We start from the raw sequence: 20,558 nt of genomic DNA on the forward strand, positions 1-20,558 counted from the left end.
AATAATGAATGGGGCCATGTATCGTGAGATTTTGAGTGAAAACCTCCTTCCATCAGCAAGGGCATTGAAGATGAAACGTGGCTGGGTCTTTCAGCATGACAATGATCCCAAACACACCGCCCGGGCAACGAAGGAGTGGCTTCGTAAGAAGCATTTCAAGGTCCTGGAGTGGCCTAGCCAGTCTCCAGATCTCAACCCCATAGAAAATCTTTGGAGGGAGTTGAAAGTCCGTGTTGCCCAGCAACAGCCACAAAACATCACTGCTCTAGAGGAGATCTGCATGGAGGAATGGGCAAAAATACCAGCAACAGTGTGTGAAAACCTTGTGAAGACTTACAGAAAACGTTTGACCCGTGTCATTGCCAACAAAGGGTATATAACAAAGTATTGAGAAACTTTTGTTATTGACCAAATACTTATTTTCCACCATCATTTGCAAATAAATTCATAAAAAATCCTACAATGTGATTTTCTGGAAAAAAAAATCTCATTTTGTCTGTCATAGTTGACGTGTACCTATGATGAAAATTACAGGTCTCTCTCATCTTTTTAAGTGGGAGAACTTGCACAATTGGTGGCTGACTAAATACTTTTTTCCCCCACTGTAGTTACAATTTCGTATAATATTGGAATGATAGATGTGCAAAAGATGATGTGCAAATAGAGATACTGGGGTGCAAATTAGCAAAATAAATAACAATATGGGGATGAGGTAGTTGGGTGGGCTAATTTCAGAAAGGCTGTGTACAGGTGCAGTGATCAGTAAGCTGCTCTGACAACTGAAGCTTAAAGTTAGTGAGGGAGATAAGAGTCTCCAGCTTCAGAGATATTTGCAGTTCGTTCCAGTCATCAATCTACACACAATACCCCATAATGACAAAGCGAAAACATGTTTTTAGATATTTTTTCAAATGCATAAAAAATAAATAAACTGAAATATCACATTTACATAAGTATTCAGACCCTTTACTCAGTTATTTTTTGAAGCACCTTTGGCAGCGATTACAGCCTCGAGTCTTCTTGAGTATGTCACTACAAGCTTGGCACACCTGTATTTGGGGAGTTTCACCAACTCTTCTCTGCTAAGGCAAGCCTAAATTAGCTCAGAAGTAAAATTTGGCTAAACAAATCATCTAATAAGTTATATGGACTCACTCTGTGTAAAATAATAGGGGTTGACATGATTTTTGAATGACTACCCCTTCCGCTGTCCCCAATACATACAATATATGTAAGGTCCCTCAGTCAAGTATTGAATTTCAAGCACAGAGTCAACTACAAAGACCAGGGAGCATTTCAAAACTCTCAAAGAAGGGCAGTGATTGGTAGATGGGTAACAATAACAAAACAGACATTGAATACATCAACAACACAATAATGACCTAAATTACAGAGTAAAAAAGACGAATAAAAACATACAGAAAACATGCATATGTATGCAACAATGTACTAAAGTAATATTGCACAAAAAAAAACATGGCAAAGAAATACACATTTTGGTCTAAATGCAAAGCCTTATGTTTGGGGCATATCACTGAGTAACTGCCTCCTTATTTTCAAGCATGGTGGTGGCTGCATCATGGTATGGGTATGCTTGACATTGGCAAAGACTGGGGAGTTTTTCAGGATGAAAAGAAAAGGGATGGAGCTAAGCACAGGCAAAATCCTAGAGGAAAACCTGCTTCAGTCTGCTTTACACCAGACACTGGGTGAGGAATTCACCTTTCAGCAGGACATTAACCTACAACACAAAGCCAAATCGACACTGGAGTTGCTTACCAAGAAGACAGTGAATGTTCCTGAGTGGCCAAGTTACAGTTTTTACTTAAATTTGCTTCAAAATCTATGGCAATACTTAAAAACTGCTGTCTAGCAATAATCCCCAACTCCTTGACAAAGCTTGACGAATATTGAAAAGAATAATGGGAAAATATTGCAAAACAGTTGTGCAAAGCTCTTATGAGACTTACCCAAGAAGACTCACAGCTGTACTGGCTGCCAAAGGTGTTTCTAACATGTATTGACTCGGGGGTGAATACTTATCTACTCAAGGTATACAGTGCATTCAGAAAGTATTCAGACCACTTGACTTTTTCCACATTTTGTTATGTTACAGCCTTAATATAAAATGTATAAAAAATAAAATAAAACGCTCATCAATCTACACACAGCACCCCATAATGACAAAGCGAAAAAAGGCTTACATTTTTTTGCCAATAAAATAAAAAATAAAAAACGTATTTACATAAACTACCTGTCAAAAGTTTGTACAACTACTCATTCAAGGGTTTTTCTTTATTTTTACTATATTTTACATTGTACAATAATCGTGAAGACATCAAAACTATGAAATAACACATATGGAATCATGTAGTAACCAAAAAAAGTGTTAAACAAATCAAAATATATTTTATATTTGAGATTCTTCAAAGTAGCCACCCTTTGCCTTGATGACAGATTTGCACACTCTTGGCATTCTCTCAACCAGCTTCATGAGGTAGTCACCTGTAATGCATTTCAATTAACAGGTGTGCCTTAAAAGTTAATTTGTGGAATGTATTTCCTTCTTAATGCATTTGAGCCAATCAGTTGTGTTGTGACAAGGTGGGGGGGAGGGGGGTGTATACAAAAGATAGCCCAATTTGGTAAAATACCAAGTCCATATTATGGCAAGAACAGCTCAAATAAGCAAAGAGAAACGACAGTCCATCATTACTTCTGGAGGAAACCTGGCACCATCCCTAGAGTGAAGCATGGTGGTGGCAGCATCATGCTGTGGGGATGTTTTTCAGCAGCAGGGACTGGGAGACTAGTCAGGATCGAGGGAAAGATTAACGTAGCAAAGTACAGAGAGATCCTTGATGAAAACTCAGGACCTTAGACTGGGGCCGGAGGAGATGGCTGCCGTTTTACGGCCCTCTAACCAATTGTACTATTATGTGTGTTTTTTTGTATTATTTGTAATTGATTCTGTACATAATGTTTCTGCCACCGTCTCTTATGAAAAAAGAGCTGGATATCAGGACAGCGATTACTCACCTCGTATTGGACAAAGATTTTTTTCTTCAACGAGTCGGATGCGAAGGATATTCTACAGACACCCGACAAGGCCCAAATCCCCGTCATTCACATGAGAAAGAGACAGAGATATTGTGGACGTAGGTTGGGGTACTTGTAAGGATCCGACGGTCGAGCGAGTAAACTGCCTCTTCCATCAATCCTATTAGCCAACGTACAATCATTTGAAAATAAATTGGACGACCTGAGATCAACGTTATCCTACCAACGGGACATTAAAAACTGTAATATCTTATATTTCACCGGGTCGTGGCTGAACGACGACATGGATAACATACAGCTGGCGGGATACACGCTACATCGGCAGGATAGAACGGCTGACTCCGGTAAGACAAGGGGTGGCGGTTTGTGTATATTTGTAAACAACAGCTGGTGCATAAAATCTAATACTAAGGAAGTCTTGAGGTTTTGCTCGCCTGAGGTAAAATACAGTGGGGAGAACAAGATTTTGATACACTGCCGATTTTGCAGGTTTTCCTACTTACAAAGCATGTAGAGGTCTGTAATTTTTATCATATGTACACTTCAACTGTGAGAGACGGAATCTAAAACAAAAATCCCGAAAATCCATTGTATGATTTTTAAGTAATTTATTTGCATTTTATTACATGACATAAGTATTTGATACATCAGAAAAGCAGAACTTAATATTTGGTACAGAAACCTTTGTTTGCAATTACAGAGATCATACGTTTCCTGTAGGTCTTGACCAGGTTTGCACACACTGCAGCAGGGATTTTGGCCCACTCCTCCATACAGACCTTCTCCAGATCCTTCAGGTTTTGGGGCTGTCGCTGGGCAATACGGACTTTCAGCTCACTCCAAAGATTTTCTATTGGGTTCAGGTCTGGAGACTGGCTAGGCCACTCCAGGACCTTGAGATTCTTCTTACGTAGCCACTCCTTAGTTGCCCTGGCTGTGTGTTTCGGGTCGTTGTCATGCTGGAAGACCCAGCCACGACCCATCTTCAATGCTCTTACTGAGGGAAGGAGGTTGTTGGCCAAGATCTCGCGATACATGGCCCCTTCCATCCTCCCCTCAATACGGTGCAGTCGTCCTGTCCCCTTTGCAGAAAAGCATCTCCAAAGAATGATTTTTCCACCTCCATGCTTCACGGTTGGGATGGTGTTCTTGGGGTTGTACTCATCCTTCTTCTTCCTCCAAACACGGCGAGTGGAGTTTAGACCAAAAAGCTCTATTTTTGTCTCATCAGACCACATTACCTTCTCCCATTCTTCCTCTGGATCATCCAGATGGTCATTGGCAAACTTCAGACGGGCCTGGACATGTGCTGGCTTGAGCAGGGGGACCTTGCGTGCGCTGCAGGATTTTAATCCATGACGGCGTAGTGTGTTACTAATGGTTTTCTTTGAGACTGTGGTCCCAGCTCTCTTCAGGTCATTGACCAGGTCCTGCCGTGTAGTTCTGGGCTGATCCCTCACCTTCCTCATGATCATTGATGCCCCACGAGGTGAGATCTTGCATGGAGCCCCAGACCGAGGGTGATTGACCGTCATCTTGAACTTCTTCCATTTTCTAATAATTGCGCCAACAGTTGTTGCCTTCTCACCAAGCTGCTTGCCTATTGTCCTGTAGCCCATCCCAGCCTTGTGCAGGTCTACAATTTTAACCCTGATGTCCTTACACAGCGCTCTGGTCTTGGCCATTGTGGAGAGGTTGGAGTCTGTTTGATTGAGTGTGTGGACAGGTGTCTTTTATACAGGTAACGAGTTCAAACAGGTGCAGTTAATACAGGTAATGAGTGGAGAACAGGAGGGCTTCTTAAAGAAAAACGAACAGGTCTGTGAGAGCCGGAATTCTTACTGGTTGGTAGGTGATCAAATACTTATGTCATGCAATAAAATGCAAATGAATTACTTAAAAATCTACAATGTGATTTTCTGGATTTTTGTTTTAGATTCCGTCTCTCACAGTTGAAGTGTACCTATGATCAAAATTACAGACCTCTACATGCTTTGTAAGTAGGAAAACCTGCAAAATCGGCAGTGTATCAAATACTTGTTCTCCCCACTGTATCTCATGATAAGCTGTAGACCGCACTATTTTTCAAGAGAGTTTTCATCTATACTTTTAAGCAGGTCAACATTCAAAAGGCCAGACGGATTACCAGGATGTGTACTCTGAGCATGCGCAGACCAACTGACAAGTGTCTTCACTGACATTTTCAACATGTCCCTGACTGAGTCTGTAATACCAACATGTTTCAAGCAGACCACCATAGTCCCTGTGCCCAAGAACTCTAAGATAATCTGCCTAAATGACTACCGACCCGTAGCACTCACGTCTGTAGCCATGAATTGCTTTGAAAGGCTGATCATGGCTCACATCAACACCATTATCCCAGAAACCCTAGACCCACTCCAATTTGCATACCGCCCCAACAGATCCACAGATGATGCAATCTCTATTGCACTCCACACTTCCCTTTCCCACCTGAACAAAAGGAACACCTACGTGAGAATGCTATTCATTGACTACAGCTCAGCGTTCAACACCATAGTGCCCTCAAAGCTCATCACTAAGCTCAGGACCCTGGGACTAAACACCTCCCTCTGCAACTGGATCCTGGACTTCCTGACGGGCCGCCCCCCAGGTGGTAAGGGTAGGTAACAACACATCTGCCACGCTGATCCACAACACGGGGGCCCCTCAGGGGTGCGTGCTCAGTCCCGTCCTGTACTCCCTGTTCACCCATGACTGCATGGCCAGGCACGACTCCAACACCATCATTAAGTTTGCCGACCTGGCCGTGTGGTGCCAGGATAACAAACTCTCCCTCAACGTGATCAAGACAAAGGAGATGATTGTGGACTACAGGAAGTAAAAAAAAGGACTGAGCACGCCCCCATTCTCATCGACAGGGCTGTAGTGGAACAGGTTGAGAGATTCAAGTTCCTTGGTGTCAACATCACCAACAAACTATCATGGTCCAAACACACAAAGACAGTCGTGAAAAGGGCACGACAAATCCAAGGAGACTGAAAGGATTTGGCATGGGTTCTCAGATCCTCAAAAAGTTCTACAGCTGCACCATCGAGAGTATCCTGACTGGTTGCATCACCGCCTGGTATGGCAACTGCTCAGCCTCCAACCGCAAGGCACTACAGAGGGTAGTGCGTACAGCCCAGTACATCACTGGGGCCAAGCTTCCTGCCATCCAGGACCTCTATACCAGGCGGTGTCAGAGGAAGGCCCTAAAAATTGTCAAAGACGCCAGCCACCCTAGTCATAGACTGTTCTCTCTGCTACCGCACGGCAAGCGGTACCGGAGTGCCAAGTCTACGTCCAAAAGGCTTCTTAACAGCTTCTACCCCCAAGCGATAAGGCTGCTGAACAGCTAATCATGGCTACCCGGACTATTTGCATTGCCCGCCCCCCCCTCTTTTACGCCGCTGCTACTCTGTTTATTATCTATGCACAGTCAGTTTAACTCCACCCACATGTACATATTACCTCAATTACCTCGACTAACTGTAGTCCTGTGTAGCTCAGTTGGTAGAGCATGGCGCTTGCAACGCCAGGGTTGTGGGTTCGATTTCCACGGGGGACCAGTATGAAAAAAAAAATATGCACTCACTAACTGTAAGTCGCTCTGGATAAGAGCGTCTGCTAAATGACTAAAATGTAAAATGTAACCGGTGCCCCCGCACATTGACTCTGTACCGGAAACCCCTGTATAAAGCCTCCCTACTGTTCTTTTATTTTACTGCTGCTCTTTAATTATTTATTATTTGTATTTTTTACTTATCTATTTTTTACTTAACACTTTTTTCTCTTCTTAAAACTGCATTGTTGGTTAAGGGTTTGTAAGTAAGCATTTCACTGTAAGGTCTACACCTGTTGTATTCGGCGCATGTGGCAAATAAAATTTGATTTGATTTGAGGTTCACCTTCCAACAGGACAACGACCCTAAGCACACAGCCAAGACAACGCAGGAGGGGCTTCAGGACAAGTCTCAATGTCCTGGAGTGGCCCAGCTAGAGCCTGGACTTAAACCCGATCTAACATCTCTGGAGAGACCTGAAAATGGCTGTGCAGCAACGCTCCCCATCCAACCTGACAGAGTGTTACGGATACAGGTATCCTGTGTCTTTTTGTGTTTTTTCTCTCCTTCTGCCCTAATCACAGGTGTCCTGTGTGTTCCTGATTAGTGGTCGTTGAGATGTCTGCTGATTGCTAAGGTGGACCAATCAGTGAACATTCCTCTGCATTGCACCTGTTTCTCGTTTGTTCAATCACACATCCCATTGTATAAAAACCAGACTTGTGTTTGTTGTGGGAGAGAGAATATTTCCGTATGTGAGTATGGACACGGTGGTGTCCTGTTTTTGATTACTCACTAAGTGCTGTTTACTATGATTGGTAATTCTGTTAGACTACTGTTTTGTATGTGAGTAATGGATACTGTGATGTCCTTTGTTTAGAGTACTCACTAAGTTGCTGGTTACTCTGTTTGGTAACTATTGTGTGTTTCTGGGAAAAGGGGAGTTTGAGCTAGCTGCCCTTGGGCATACATTTCCCGTAGAAAGAACTGTCTATAAACACTAGTTAGACCTGAGCGGACCACCCACTGTATTTTTGTATGGTAGCAGTAGCCTAGCGGTTCTTGAGGCAGGCAAGATCAGTTTAGGGGTGTTTTACACTATTGTTTCATTTCTTGGGTCCTGCTCAGCCCTTTTTCCCAATCCTTTACCGTGTGTTCAGAAATAAACCACTTGTGTTTGACGGTAGTTCATGGTAGTTGTGTCATATTTGTTCTCACTGTTCCATGCCACACTTATAATTTGCATGCATTATGTTACGGGTCTCACGTCCATCACCCTAGACGTTCAAAGCCACGGGGTTCGTAACACAGAGCTTGAGAGGATCTGCAGAGAAGAATGGGAGTAACTCCCCAAATACAGGTGTGCCAAGCTTGTAGCGTCATACCCAAGAATACTCGAGGCTGTAATTACTGCCAAAGGTGCTTTAACAAAGTACTGAGTAAAGGGTCTGAATACTTGTGTAAATGTAATATTTAATTTTTTTATTTTAATACATTTGAAAACATTTCTAAAAACCTGCTTTTTCTTTGTCATTATTGGGTATTGCGTATAGATTGATGAGGGGGAAAAAACAATTTAATCAATTTTAGAATAAGGCTATAACGTAACTAAATGTGGAAAATGTCAAGGGGTCTGAATACTTCCCGAATGCACTGTATTTGTGTTTTATTTTTCATTAATCTTTAAAAATATACATATTTCTTCCACTTTGACATGACAGATCATTGACAAAAAATTAGAAATCAATTTGAATCCCACTTTGTAACAATAAAATGTGAAGAAATCCAAGGGGGGTGTAGACTTTGATGAATGACACCCTTAAAGGCACATGAAGGTGCCACACTGACGTCAACACATTGACACATTGATCGCCGCTCCACTCTCAACACAGCAATCTCATGTACAATCTCAAAAAGAGATGAATTGCAGATGAGAGCTTTGCAGCCGGACTCAGAAGTGCCCCTTTTTTACCCGAGTGGACCATAAACATGCACGTGTGTGTGCGTGCGTGCGTGCGTGCGTGCGTCCGTCCGTCCGTCCGTCCGTCCGTCTGTCTGTCTGTCTGTCTGTACGTCTCCCTGCCTGTCTCCCTGCCTGTCTGTCTGTCTGACTGTACACATTGATGAGCTGACAGTTGTACCTACGGACACCCATGCAGGTAGTCTAATCTTTAACGATCTTGCTATCAGAGCGAATAGAATGCAACCTTTTCAGTCGGTTTAAAATGTCACACGCCTTGAAAGAGCAAACCGGCACATGCTGGGTTGAGAAGGAATGTGAGGAAAATGTTGGGTCATTGTGTCAATCAGACACCATTGCCGTGGGTGACTATATGACCCCCCGCTCTCTGTTGACCCCCACGTGACCCTATGACCTCTGTGGAAGGGGTCACCAATCCTGGTCCTGTAAGCTAAATGGTGGCCTTGAGCTGATCTCATGTCTCTACTCCGCTGTGTGATGGGAGAATGTGAGCTCAATTCAACCAATAGCACACAGGCAGACAGAGAAGGAATATCAGCTGCACTCTATGGAGGATGGGGCCTAAGAGAGAGGCAGGAAGAGATGTGGAGGAAGCGAGGGAAAATAGAGGGAACAGCCATGTTATATGTAAATGTTTCTTCCCTCTTATTTCGTAATCCATGACGACCGACTGTCAGAGAAACCTGCATCGTCGCCCGGACCATTGATTATAGCAATTATCAGCCAATCATATTTGCCCGTCAGACAGTGGTTGGGGAGTTGATGTACAGACAGACAGACAGACGGTTGTCACCATCGTTTTGGAGTTCTTATTCTACCATTCATTCGGTAGAAATGACAAGACCACAAAAGAAAACGTATGCAAAAGAAAAGTCCTTCCTGATACATTCAAACTAGACTAAAGTAGATGTTTGCAGTGCTGTTATCTTAGTCAGTGTAATTCTTGACTCACCCAGCATGTTGAGGGTTCCTATAGTGTTGGTTTTCAGGGTCTTGATGGGGTTGTACATGTAGTTGGGAGGAGAGGCAGGAGAGGCCAGGTGGTAGATCTGGTCCACTGAAAGAAAGAAAGAAAGAAAGAAAGAAAGAAAGAAAGAAAGAAAGAAAGAAAGAAAGAAAGAAAGAAAGAAAGAAAGAAAGAAAGAAGAAAGAAAGAAAGAAAGAAAGAAGAAAGAAAAGAAAGAAAGAAAGAAAGAAAGAAAGAAAGAAAGAAAGAAAGAAAGAAAGAAAGAAAGAAAGAAAGAAAGAAAGAAAGAAAGAAAGAAAGAAAGAAAGAAAGAAAGAAAGAAAGAAAGAAAGAAAGAAAGAAAGAAAGAAAGAAAGAAAGAAAGAAAGAAAGAAAGAAAGAAAGAAAGAAAGAAAGAAAGAAAGAAAGAAAGAAAGAAAGAAAGAAAGAAAGAAAGAAAGAAAGAAAGAAAGAAAGAAAGAAAGAAAGAAAGAAAGAAAGAAAGAAAGAAAGAAAGAAAGAAAGAAAGAAAGAAAGAAAGAAAGAAAGAAAGAAAGAAAGAAAGAAAGAAAGAAAGAAAGAAAGAAAGAAAGAAAGAAAGAAAGAAAGAAAGAAAGAAAGAAAGAAAGAAAGAAAGAAAGAAAGAAAGAAAGAAAGAAAGAAAGAAAGAAAGAAAGAAAGAAAGAAAGAAAGAAAGAAAGAAAGAAAGAAAGAAAGAAAGAAAGAAAGAAAGAAAGAAAGAAAGAAAGAAAGAAAGAAAGAAAGAAAGAAAGAAAGAAAGAAAGAAAGAAAGAAAGAAAGAAAGAAAGAAAGAAAGAAAGAAAGAAAGAAAGAAAGAAAGAAAGAAAGAAAGAAAGAAAGAAAGAAAGAAAGAAAGAAAGAAAGAAAGAAAGAAAGAAAGAAAGAAAGAAAGAAAGAAAGAAAGAAAGAAAGAAAGAAAGAAAGAAAGAAAGAAAGAAAGAAAGAAAGAAAGAATCAGTTAATGACATAATAATGTAAAGGCACAATGAATAACAGTGGTGGATTTCAGGTGGAAAAGAACACCTTAGTGAAGGATGTTATGACAAGCTGCTACTGCACTGGAAGGATGTTATGACCAGTTACTACTGCACTGGAAGGATGTTATGACCAGCTTGTACTGTACTGGAAGGATGTTATGACCAGCTGCTACTGTACTGGAAGGATGTTATGACCAGCTGCTACTGCACTGGAAGGATGTTATGACCAGTTACTACTGCACTGGAAGGATGTTATGACCAGCTTGTACTGTACTGGAAGGATGTTATGACCAGCTGCTACTGTACTGGAAGGATGTTATGACCAGCTGGTACTGTACTGGAAGGATGTTATGACCAGCTGCTACTGCACTGGAAGGATGTTATGACCATCTGGTACTGTACTGGACTTCTTCAGTCACAACATACAGTATAGCCTTGGATTCCACCGGCTCAGCCTATTCTCAAAGGCATGCAGGCTTTATCCTCAAGGATACTCAGGCAATCTGGAGAGAAGGCTGAGGATCATAACACACACATTCATGTTCACACACACACACACACACAGCCTTTGGGGGAAGTGAGTCAACAGAGAAGAGGGACACAGAGGGGGGAGGGAGAGAGAGAAAGAGAGGGGAAGACCATGAGGGCGAATCCTAATTCTGTGAAAGCGAGAGGGATGACCATGTGTCCAAACTGTGGAGAGAGAGAGATAGCCAGGAAACCAAAAGGGTGAGACAGAGAGAGACCAGCAGGCGAGGTGACCATATGGTCAACTAGTGATGTACTGTAGAGAGAACGGTCAGCATGTGTGTGTGTGTGTGTGTGTGTGTGTGTGTGTGTGTGTGTGTGTGTGTGTGTGTGTGTGTGTGTGTGTGTGTGTGTCTGTGAACAGAAATGGAGGGCTGCCTATAGAAACAGAATTCCATCTTTTCATATCACAGTGTTTTCTTGTTTTACTCTTTAATGCAATCAGTTTGCTGTGCGCCCACCTGAGAACACACTGCATTACTATGGTACAACAAGGAGAGGGGGATGAAAAGGAAATGAAGGAAGAATAGATTTCCATTTGAAAGGGCTTGGCTTGCGATGCAGAGAACAGAGAGGGGCTAATGAAAGATACGACAAGATGCACAAATACATAAAGACACACACACACGCAAACACAAAACACACTACACACAGCTTCAGACTCCACCAGCTACTGTACTGCTAATTAGACAGAACACTGTCCTTTAAAATTGATTCCAGAATCACAAAAGAGAACAGGCTCCAGGAAAAACTGACCTACTTAAAGTAGAATTGTCAGGAGTTCTAGTGAAGGGGTAGAGTCTGGGATAGGGGGGCGGTTTTAATGAGAGGAAAGCTGCCGTGCTGGGGAGAAAGAGACCTACAGTGAGGGAAACAAGTATTTGATCCCCTGCTGATTGTGTACATTTGCCCACTGACAAATAAATGATCAGTCTATAAGTTTAATGGTAGGTTTATTTGAACAGTGAGACAGAATAACAACAAAAAAATTCAGAAAAATGCATGTCAAAAATGTTATAAATTGATTAGCATTTTAATGAGGGAAATAAGTATTTGACCCCTCTGCAAAACATGACTTAGTACTTGGTGGAAAAACCCTTGTTGGCAATCACAGAGGTCAGACGTTTCTTGTAGTTGGCCACCAGGTTTGCACACATCTCAGGAGGGATTTTGTCCCACTCCTCTTTGCAGATCTTCTCCAAGTCATTAAGGTTTCGAGGCTGACGTTTGGCAACTCGAACCTTCAGCTCCCTCCACAGATTTTCTATGGGATTAAGGTCTGGAGACTGGCTAGGCCACTCCAGGACCTTAATGTGCTTCTTCTTGAGCCACTCCTTTGTTGCCTTGGCCGTGTGTTTTGGGTCATTGTCATGCTGGAATACCCATCCACGACCCATTTTCAATGCTCTGGCTGAGTGAAGGAGGTTCTCACCAAAGATTTGACGGTACATGGCCCCGTCCATCGTCCCTTTGATGCGGTGAAGTTGTCCTGTCCCCTTAGCAGAAAAACACCCCCAAAGCATAATGTTTCCACCTCCATGTTTGATGGTGGGGATGGTGTTCTTGGGGTCATAGGCAGCATTCCTCCTCCTCCAAACATGGCGAGTTGAGTTGATGCCAAAGAGCTCCATTTTGGTCTCATCTGACCACAAAACTGATCACCCAGTTCTCCTCTGAATCATTCAGATGTTCATTGGCAAACTTCATATATGTGCTTTCTTGAGCAGGGGGAGCTTGCGGGCGCTGCAGGATTTCAGTCCTTCACGGCGTAGAGTCTTGGTGACTATGGTCCCAGCTGCCTTGAGATCATTGACAAGATCCTCCCGTGTAGTTCTGGGCTGATTCCTCACCGTTCTCATGATCATTGCAACTCCACGAGGTGAGATCTTGCATGGCGCCCCAGGCCGAGGGAGATTGACAGTGCTTTTGTGTTTCTTCCATTTGCGAATAATCGCACCAACTGTTGTCACCTTCTCACCAAGCTGCTTGGCGATGGTCTTATAGCCCATTCCAGCCTTGTGTAGGTCTACAATCTTGTCCTTGACATCCTTTGAGAGCTCTTTGGTCTTGGCCATGGTGGAGAGTTTGGAATCTGATTGATTGATTGCTTCTGTGGACAGGTTTCTTTTATACAGGTAACAAGCTGAGATTAGGAGCACTCCCTTTAAGAGTGTGCTCCTAATCTCAGCTCGTTACCTGTATAAGACACCTGGGAGCCAGAAATCTTTCTGATTGAGAGGGGGTCAAATACTTATTTCCCTCATTAAAATGCAAAACAATTTATAAAATTTTTGACATGCGTTTTCTGGATTTTCTTGTTGTTATTCTGTCTCTCACTGTTCAAATAAACCTACCATTACAATTATAGACTGATCAATTCTTTGTCAGTGGGTAAACGTACAAAATCAGCAGGGGATCAAATACTTTTTTCCCCTCACTGTATATATACAGTGGGGAGAACAAATATTTGATACACTGCCGATTTTGCAGGTGTTACTACTTACAATGCATGTAGAGGTCTGTAATTTTTATCATAGGTACACTTAAACTGTGAGAGACGGAATCTAAAACAAAAATCCAGAAAATCACATTGTATGATTTTTAAGTAATTCATTTGCATTTTATTGCATGACATAAGTATTTGATCACCTACCAACCAGTAAGAATTCCGGCTCTCACAGACCTGTTAGTTTTTCTTTAAGAAGCCCTCCTGTTCTCCACTCATTACCTGTATTAACTGCACCTGTTTGAACTCGTTACCTGTATAAAAGACACCTGTCCACACACTCAATCAAACAGACTCCAACCTCTCCACAATGGCCAACACCAGAGAGCTGTGTCAGGGATACAATTGTACACCTGGACAAGGCTGGGATGGGCTACAGGACAATAGGCAAGCAGCTTGGTGAGAAGGCAACAACTGTTGGCGCAATTATTAGAAAATGGAAGAAGTTCAAGATGACGGTCAATCACCCTCGGTCTGGGGCTCCATGCAAGATCTCACCTCGTGGGGCATCAATGATCATGAGGAAGGTGAGGGATCATCCCAGAACTACACGGCAGGACCTGGTCAATGACCTGAAGAGAGCTGAGACCACAGTCTCAAAGAAAACCATTAGTAACACACTACGCCGTCATGGATTAAAATCCTGCAGCGCACGCAAGGTCCCCCTGCTCAAGCCAGCGCATGTCCAGGCCCGTCTGAAGTTTGCCAATAACCATCTGGATGATCCAGAGGAGGAATGGGAGAAGGTCATGTGGTCTGATGAGACAAAAATAGAGCTTTTTGGTCTAAACTCCATTCGCCGTGTTTGGAGGAAGAAGAAGGATGAGTACAACCCCAAGAACACCATCCCAACCGTGAAGCATGGAGGTGGAAACATCATTCTTTGGGGATGCTTTTCTGCAAAGGGGACAGGACAACTGCATCGTATTGAGGGGAGGATGGATGGGGCCATGTATCGCGAGATCTTGGCCAACAACCTCCTTCCCTCAGTAAGAGCATTGAAGATGGGTCGTGGCTGGGTCTTCTAGCATGACAACGACCCGAAACACACAGCCAGGGCAACTAAGGAGTGGCTCCGTAAGAAGCATCTCAAGGTCCTGGAGTGGCCTAGCCAGTCTCCAGACCTGAAACCAATAGAACATCTTTGGAGGTAGCTGAAAGTACGTATTGCCCAGCGACAGCCCCGAAACCTGAAGGATCTGGAGAAGGTCTGTATGGAGGAGTGGGCCAAAATCCCTGCTGCAGTGTGTGCAAACCTGGTCAAGACCTACAGGAAACATATGATCTCTGTAATTGCAAACAAAGGTTTCTGTACCAAATATTAAGTTCTGCTTTTCTGATGTATCAAATACTTATGTCATGCAATAAAATGCAAATGAATTACTTAAAAATCATACAATGTGATTTTCTGGATTTTTGTTTTAGATTCCGTCTCTCACAGTTGAAGTGTACCTATGATAAAAATTACAGACCTCTACATGCTTTGTAAGTAGGAAAACCTGCAAAATCGGCAGTGTATCAAATACTTGTTCTCCCCACTGTAGATACTGTATCTGTTCATACAGCAGGTACAGTAAGATCATTAAGCTACTTTATGGGGCAGATACAAGACAAAAGGTTGGTATTTGAGTAGAAGGGTGTCAAAACCAACAGATTTATTATATGAAATACTTACTAATGTATTCAATGTAAAGTAGCCTATATCCCACATAGCAGTTTCTCTAGAGGCTTGGGCTGTCATGTGTCATGGTGGCATCTGAGACTTGAGTGTATTGAAGACAAAAGCAAGGAGATGTGAGGAACGCACAGAGGAGGCTGAACAGAAGCGTAGCATGAGAGAGAGAAGGCCATGTGCTGCATTGAAAGCGAATGTTTACACATATCTTAAGTCGAATAAGATAAGAATAAGATAAGTTGAATATCCAAGCAAAGGAGCATGACTAATTAATAATGTATTACTAAAACTAGGGTTGCTAAATTCTGGGAACATTCAATAAATTCCCTGGTTTTCCAGAAATACTGGTTGGAGGATTCTGGATTTCCTGCTTATTCCCTCCTGATTTCGGGAATCCTCCAACCGGGATTTCAGGAAAGCAGGGAATTTATTGAAAGTGCACGGAATTTTGCAACCCTAAGTAAAACTATAGAAAGGTAATGTCCACTCAATGTTTTCTGCTCCCAAGATCTACACACTCGCAGGTATATACAGGGATGTACTCACACAAGCACATCCACATCCATGTGAGGTCTGCCACCTGACAAAGGCCGATGGTGTAATGTTTTTCCATTATAATCCACCAAAACAAATATGAGACATTGTTTGAGTTTCCGGCCTCTGCCTTTCAGGAGAGTTGACATAGCCATCTCACCTGTGTCTACCACTGCTCCCTACACCAAAGCCTCTCTCTGCCCTCGCTCTCTCACCCTCTCATCTCCAATGAACCTCTGTCAAGTCAACCATTTCTCTCTCCTCTCTCATTCCCTTCCTCACACCTCTCTAACTGGTTTCTTCCATCACTTCTTCTCACCCCTCTCTATCCACTTTAACCCTTACCCACCTTTTGGACCCCAGGAAAAGTAACTGCTGCTATCGCAAAAGCTAATGGGGATCCTAATAAAATGGTAAAATAATATATATATAGTACCAGTCAAAAGTTTGGACACCTACTCATTCAAGGGTTTTTCTTTATTTTTACTATTTTACACATTGTAGAATAATAGTGAAGACATCAAAACTATGAAATAACACATATGGAATCATGTAGTAACCAAAAAAAGTGTTAAACAAATCAAAATTTATTTAATATTTGAGATTCTTCAAAGTAGCCAACCTTTGCCTTCATGACAGCTTTGCACACTCTTGGCATTCTCTCAACCAGCTTCATGAGGTAGTCACCTGGAATGCATTTAAATTAACAGGTGTGCCTTGTTAAAAGTTAATTTGTGGAATTTCTTTCCGTCTTAATGCGTTTGAGCCAATCCGTTGTGTTGTGACAAGGTAGGGTTGGTATACAGAAGATAGCCCTATTTGGTAAAAGACCAAGTCCATATTATGGCAAGAACAGCTCAAATAACCAAAGAGAAACAACAGTCCATCATTACTTTAAGACATGAAGGTCAGTCAATCCGGAAAATTTCAAGAACTTTGAAAGTTTCTTCAAGTGCAGTCGCAAAAACCATCAAGCGCTATGATGAAACTGGCTCTCATGAGGACTGCCACAGGAAAGGAAGACCCAGAGTTACCTCTGCTGCAGAGGATCAGTTCATTAGAGTTAACTGCACCTCAGATTGCAGCACAAATAAATTATTCACAGAGTTCAAGTAACAGACACATCTCAACATCAACTGTTCAGAGGAGACTGCATGAATCAGGGCTTCATGGTGTAATTGCTGCAAAGAAACCACTACTAAAGGACACCAAAAAATAAGAAACTTGCTTAGGCCAAGAAACACGAGCAATGGACATTAGACCGGTGGAAATCTGTACTTTGGTCTGATGAGTCAAAATTTGAGATTTTTGGTTCCAACCGCCGTGTCTTCTTGAGACGCAGAGTAGGTGAACGGATGATCTCTCCATGTGTGGTTCCCACTGTGAAGCATGCAGGAGGAGGTGTGATTGTTTGGGTGTGCTTTGCTGGTGACAGAGTCTGTGATTTATTTATAATTCAAGGCACACTTAACCAGCATGGCTACCACAGCATTCTGCAGCGACACGCCATCCCATCTGGTTTGCGCTTAATGGGACTATCATTTGTTTTTCAACAGGACAATGACCCAAAACACACTTCCAGGCAGTGTAAGAGCTAAAAGTTTGGAAACTTCTACTCATTCAAGGGTTTTTCTTTATTTTTACTATTTTATACATTGTATAATAATAGTTAAGACATCAAAACTTTGAAATAACACATTTGGAACTATGTAGTAACCAAAAAAGTGTTAAACAAATCAAAATATATGTTATATTTTAGATTCTTCAAATAGTCATCCTTTGCCTTGATGACAGCTTTGCACACTCTGAACAAGTTCCACAGACATGTGACTAACATAAATTGAATAATGTGTCCCTGAACAAAGGGGGGGTCCAAATCAAAAGTAACAGTCAGTATCTGGTGTGGCCACCAGCTGCATTAAGTACTGCAGTGCATCTCCTCCTCATGGACTGCACCAGATTTGCCAGTTTTGCTTTGAGATGTTACCCCACTCTTCCACCAAGGCACCTGCAAGTTCCCGGACATTTCTGGGGGGAATGGCCCTAGCCCTCACCCTCTGATCCAACAGGTCCCAGACGTGCTCAATGGGATTGAGATCCGGGCTCTTCGCTGGCCATGGCAGAACACTGACATTCCTGTCTTGCAGGAAATCACGCACAGAACGAGCAGTATGGCTGGTGGCATTGTCATGCTGGAGGGTCATGTCAGGATGAGCCTGCAGGATGGGTACCACATGAGGGAGGAGGATGTCTTCCCTGTAACGCACAGCGTTGAGATTGCCTGCAATGACAACAAGCTCAGTCCGATGATGCGGTGACACACCGCCCCAGACCATGACGGACCCTCCACCTCCAAATCGATCCCGCTCCAGAGTACAGGCCTCAGTGTAACGCTCATTCCTTCGATGATAAACGCAAATCCGACCATCACTCCTGGTGAGACAAAACCGCGACTCGTCAGTGAAGAGCACTTTTTGCCAGTCCTGTCTGGTCCAGCGACGGTGGGTTTGTGCCCATAGGCGACGTTGTTGCCGGTGATGTCTGGTGAGGACCTGACTTACAACAGGCCTACAAGCCCTCAGTCCAGCCTCTCTCAGCCTATTGCTGACAGTCTGAGCACTGATGGAGGGATTGTGCGTTCCTGGTGTAACTCGGGCAGTTGTTGTTGCCATCCTGTAACTGTCCCGCAGGTGTGATGTTCGGATGTACCGATCCTGTGCAGGTGTTGTTACACGTGGTCTGCCACTGCGAGGACCATCAGCTGTCCGTCCCGTCTCCCTGTAGCGCTGTCTTAGGCGTCTCACAGTACGGACATTGCAATTTATTGCCCTGGCCACATCTTCAGTCCTCATGCCTCCTTGCAGCATGCCTAAGACACGTTCATGCAGATGAGCAGGGACCCTGGGCATCTTTCTTTTGGTGTTTTTCAGAGTTAGTAGAAAGACCTCTTTAGCGTTCATTAATTGTTTATGGTTCATTGAACACGCATGGGAAACAGTGTTTAAACCCTTTACAATGAAGATCTGTGAAGTTATTTGGATTTTTAGGAATTATCTTTGAAAGACAGGGTCTTGAAAAAGGGATGTTTCTTTTTTTGCTGAGTTTATATTTATATACATACACATATATACACACACACACAGTACCATTCAAATGTTATATATATACATATATATATATTGTTTTTTTCCCTCATCAATCTACTCACAATACCCCATAATTACAAAGCAAAAACTGGTTTTTAGAAATGTTTGCAAATGTATTTAAATTAAAAAACAGAAATATCTATTTACATAAGTATTCAGACCCTTTACTCAGTACTTTGTTGAAGCACCTTTGGCAGCAATTAAAGCATCGAGTCTTCTTGGGTACGACACTACGAGCTTGGTACACCTCTATTTGGGGAGTTTCTCCCTTTCTTCTCTGCAGATCCTCTCAAGCTCTGTCAGGTTGGATGGGGAGCGTTGATGCACAGCTATTTTCAGGTCTCTCCAGAGATGTTCGATCGGGTTCAAGTCCGGGCTCTGGCTGGGCCACTCAAGGACATTCAGAGGCTTGTCCCGAAGCCACTCCTGCATTGTTTTGGCTGTGTGCTTAGGACTGTTGTCCTGTTGGAAGGTGAACCTTCGCCCCAATCTGAGGTCCTGAGCGCTCTGGAGCAGGTTTTCATCAAGGATTTCTCTGTACTTTGCTCCGTTCATCTTGCCCTCGATCCTGACTAGTCTCCCAGTCCCTGCCACTGAAAAACATCCCCACAGCATGATGCTGCCACCAACATGCTTCACCGCAAGGATGGTGCCATGTTTCCTCCAGACGTATCGTTTGGCATTCAGGCCAAAGAGTTCAATCTTGGTTCATCAGACCAGAGAATCTTGTTTCTCATGGTCTGAGAGTCTTTAGGTGCCTTTTGGCAAACTCCAAGTGGGCTGTCTTGTGCCTTTTACTGAGGAGTGGCTTCCGTCTGGCCACTCTACCATAAAGGCCTGATTGATGGAGTGCTGCAGAGATGGTTTTTCGTCTGGAAGGTTCGCCTATCTCCACAGAGGAACTCTAGAGCTCTGTCAGAGTGACCATCAGGTTCTTGGTCACCTCCCTGACCAAGGCCGTTCTTCCCCGATTGCTCAGTTTGGCCGGGCGGTCAGCTCTAGGAAGAGTCTTGGTGGTTCCAAACGTCTTCCATTTAAGAATGATGGAGGCAACTGTGTTCTTGGGGACCTCCAATGCTGCAGACATTTTTTGGTACCCTTCCCCAGATCTGTGCCTCGACACAATCCTGTCTCGGAGCTCTATGGACAATTTCATCGACCTCATGGCTTGGTTTTTGCTCTGACATGCACTGTCAACTGTGGGACCTTATATAGAGAGGTGTGTGCCTTTCCAAATCATGTTCAATCAACTGAATTTACCACAGGTGTACTCCAATCAAGTTGTAGAACCATCTCAAGGATGATGAATGGAAACAGGATGCACCTGAGCTCAATTTTGAGTCTCATAGCATAGGGTCTGAATACTTATGTAAATAAGGTAACTGTTTTATATTTTTTATACATTTGCTAAAATCTCAAAAAATCAGTTTTCACTTTGTCATTATGGGGTATTGTGTGTAGATTGACGAGGAATTATTTTTATTTTATCCATTTTAGAATAAGGCTGTCACGTAACAAAATGTGGAAAAAGGGAAGGAGTATGAATACTTTCCGAATGCACTGTATATATTTTAAAAATACTACCCCTCATCTCCCTCGT

The 20,558-nt window shown here is 42.9% G+C and overlaps 1 protein-coding gene across 1 annotated transcript in view; it reads right to left on the bottom strand.

The window, feature by feature from the left end:
* Positions 1 to 20,558, bottom strand: part of LOC121556335 (UDP-glucuronic acid decarboxylase 1-like) — a 157,200-nt gene that overhangs the window by 60,447 nt on the left and 76,195 nt on the right. Inside the window, exon 7 of the mRNA XM_041870244.2 lies at positions 9,578 to 9,682. Coding sequence (XP_041726178.1) covers positions 9,578 to 9,682 — 105 coding nt within the window. The remainder of the gene's footprint in view (positions 1 to 9,577; positions 9,683 to 20,558) is intronic.

The sequence above is a fragment of the Coregonus clupeaformis genome, chromosome 23, assembly GCF_020615455.1.
Source record: "Coregonus clupeaformis isolate EN_2021a chromosome 23, ASM2061545v1, whole genome shotgun sequence".
Taxonomy (NCBI): Eukaryota; Metazoa; Chordata; class Actinopteri; order Salmoniformes; family Salmonidae; genus Coregonus; species Coregonus clupeaformis.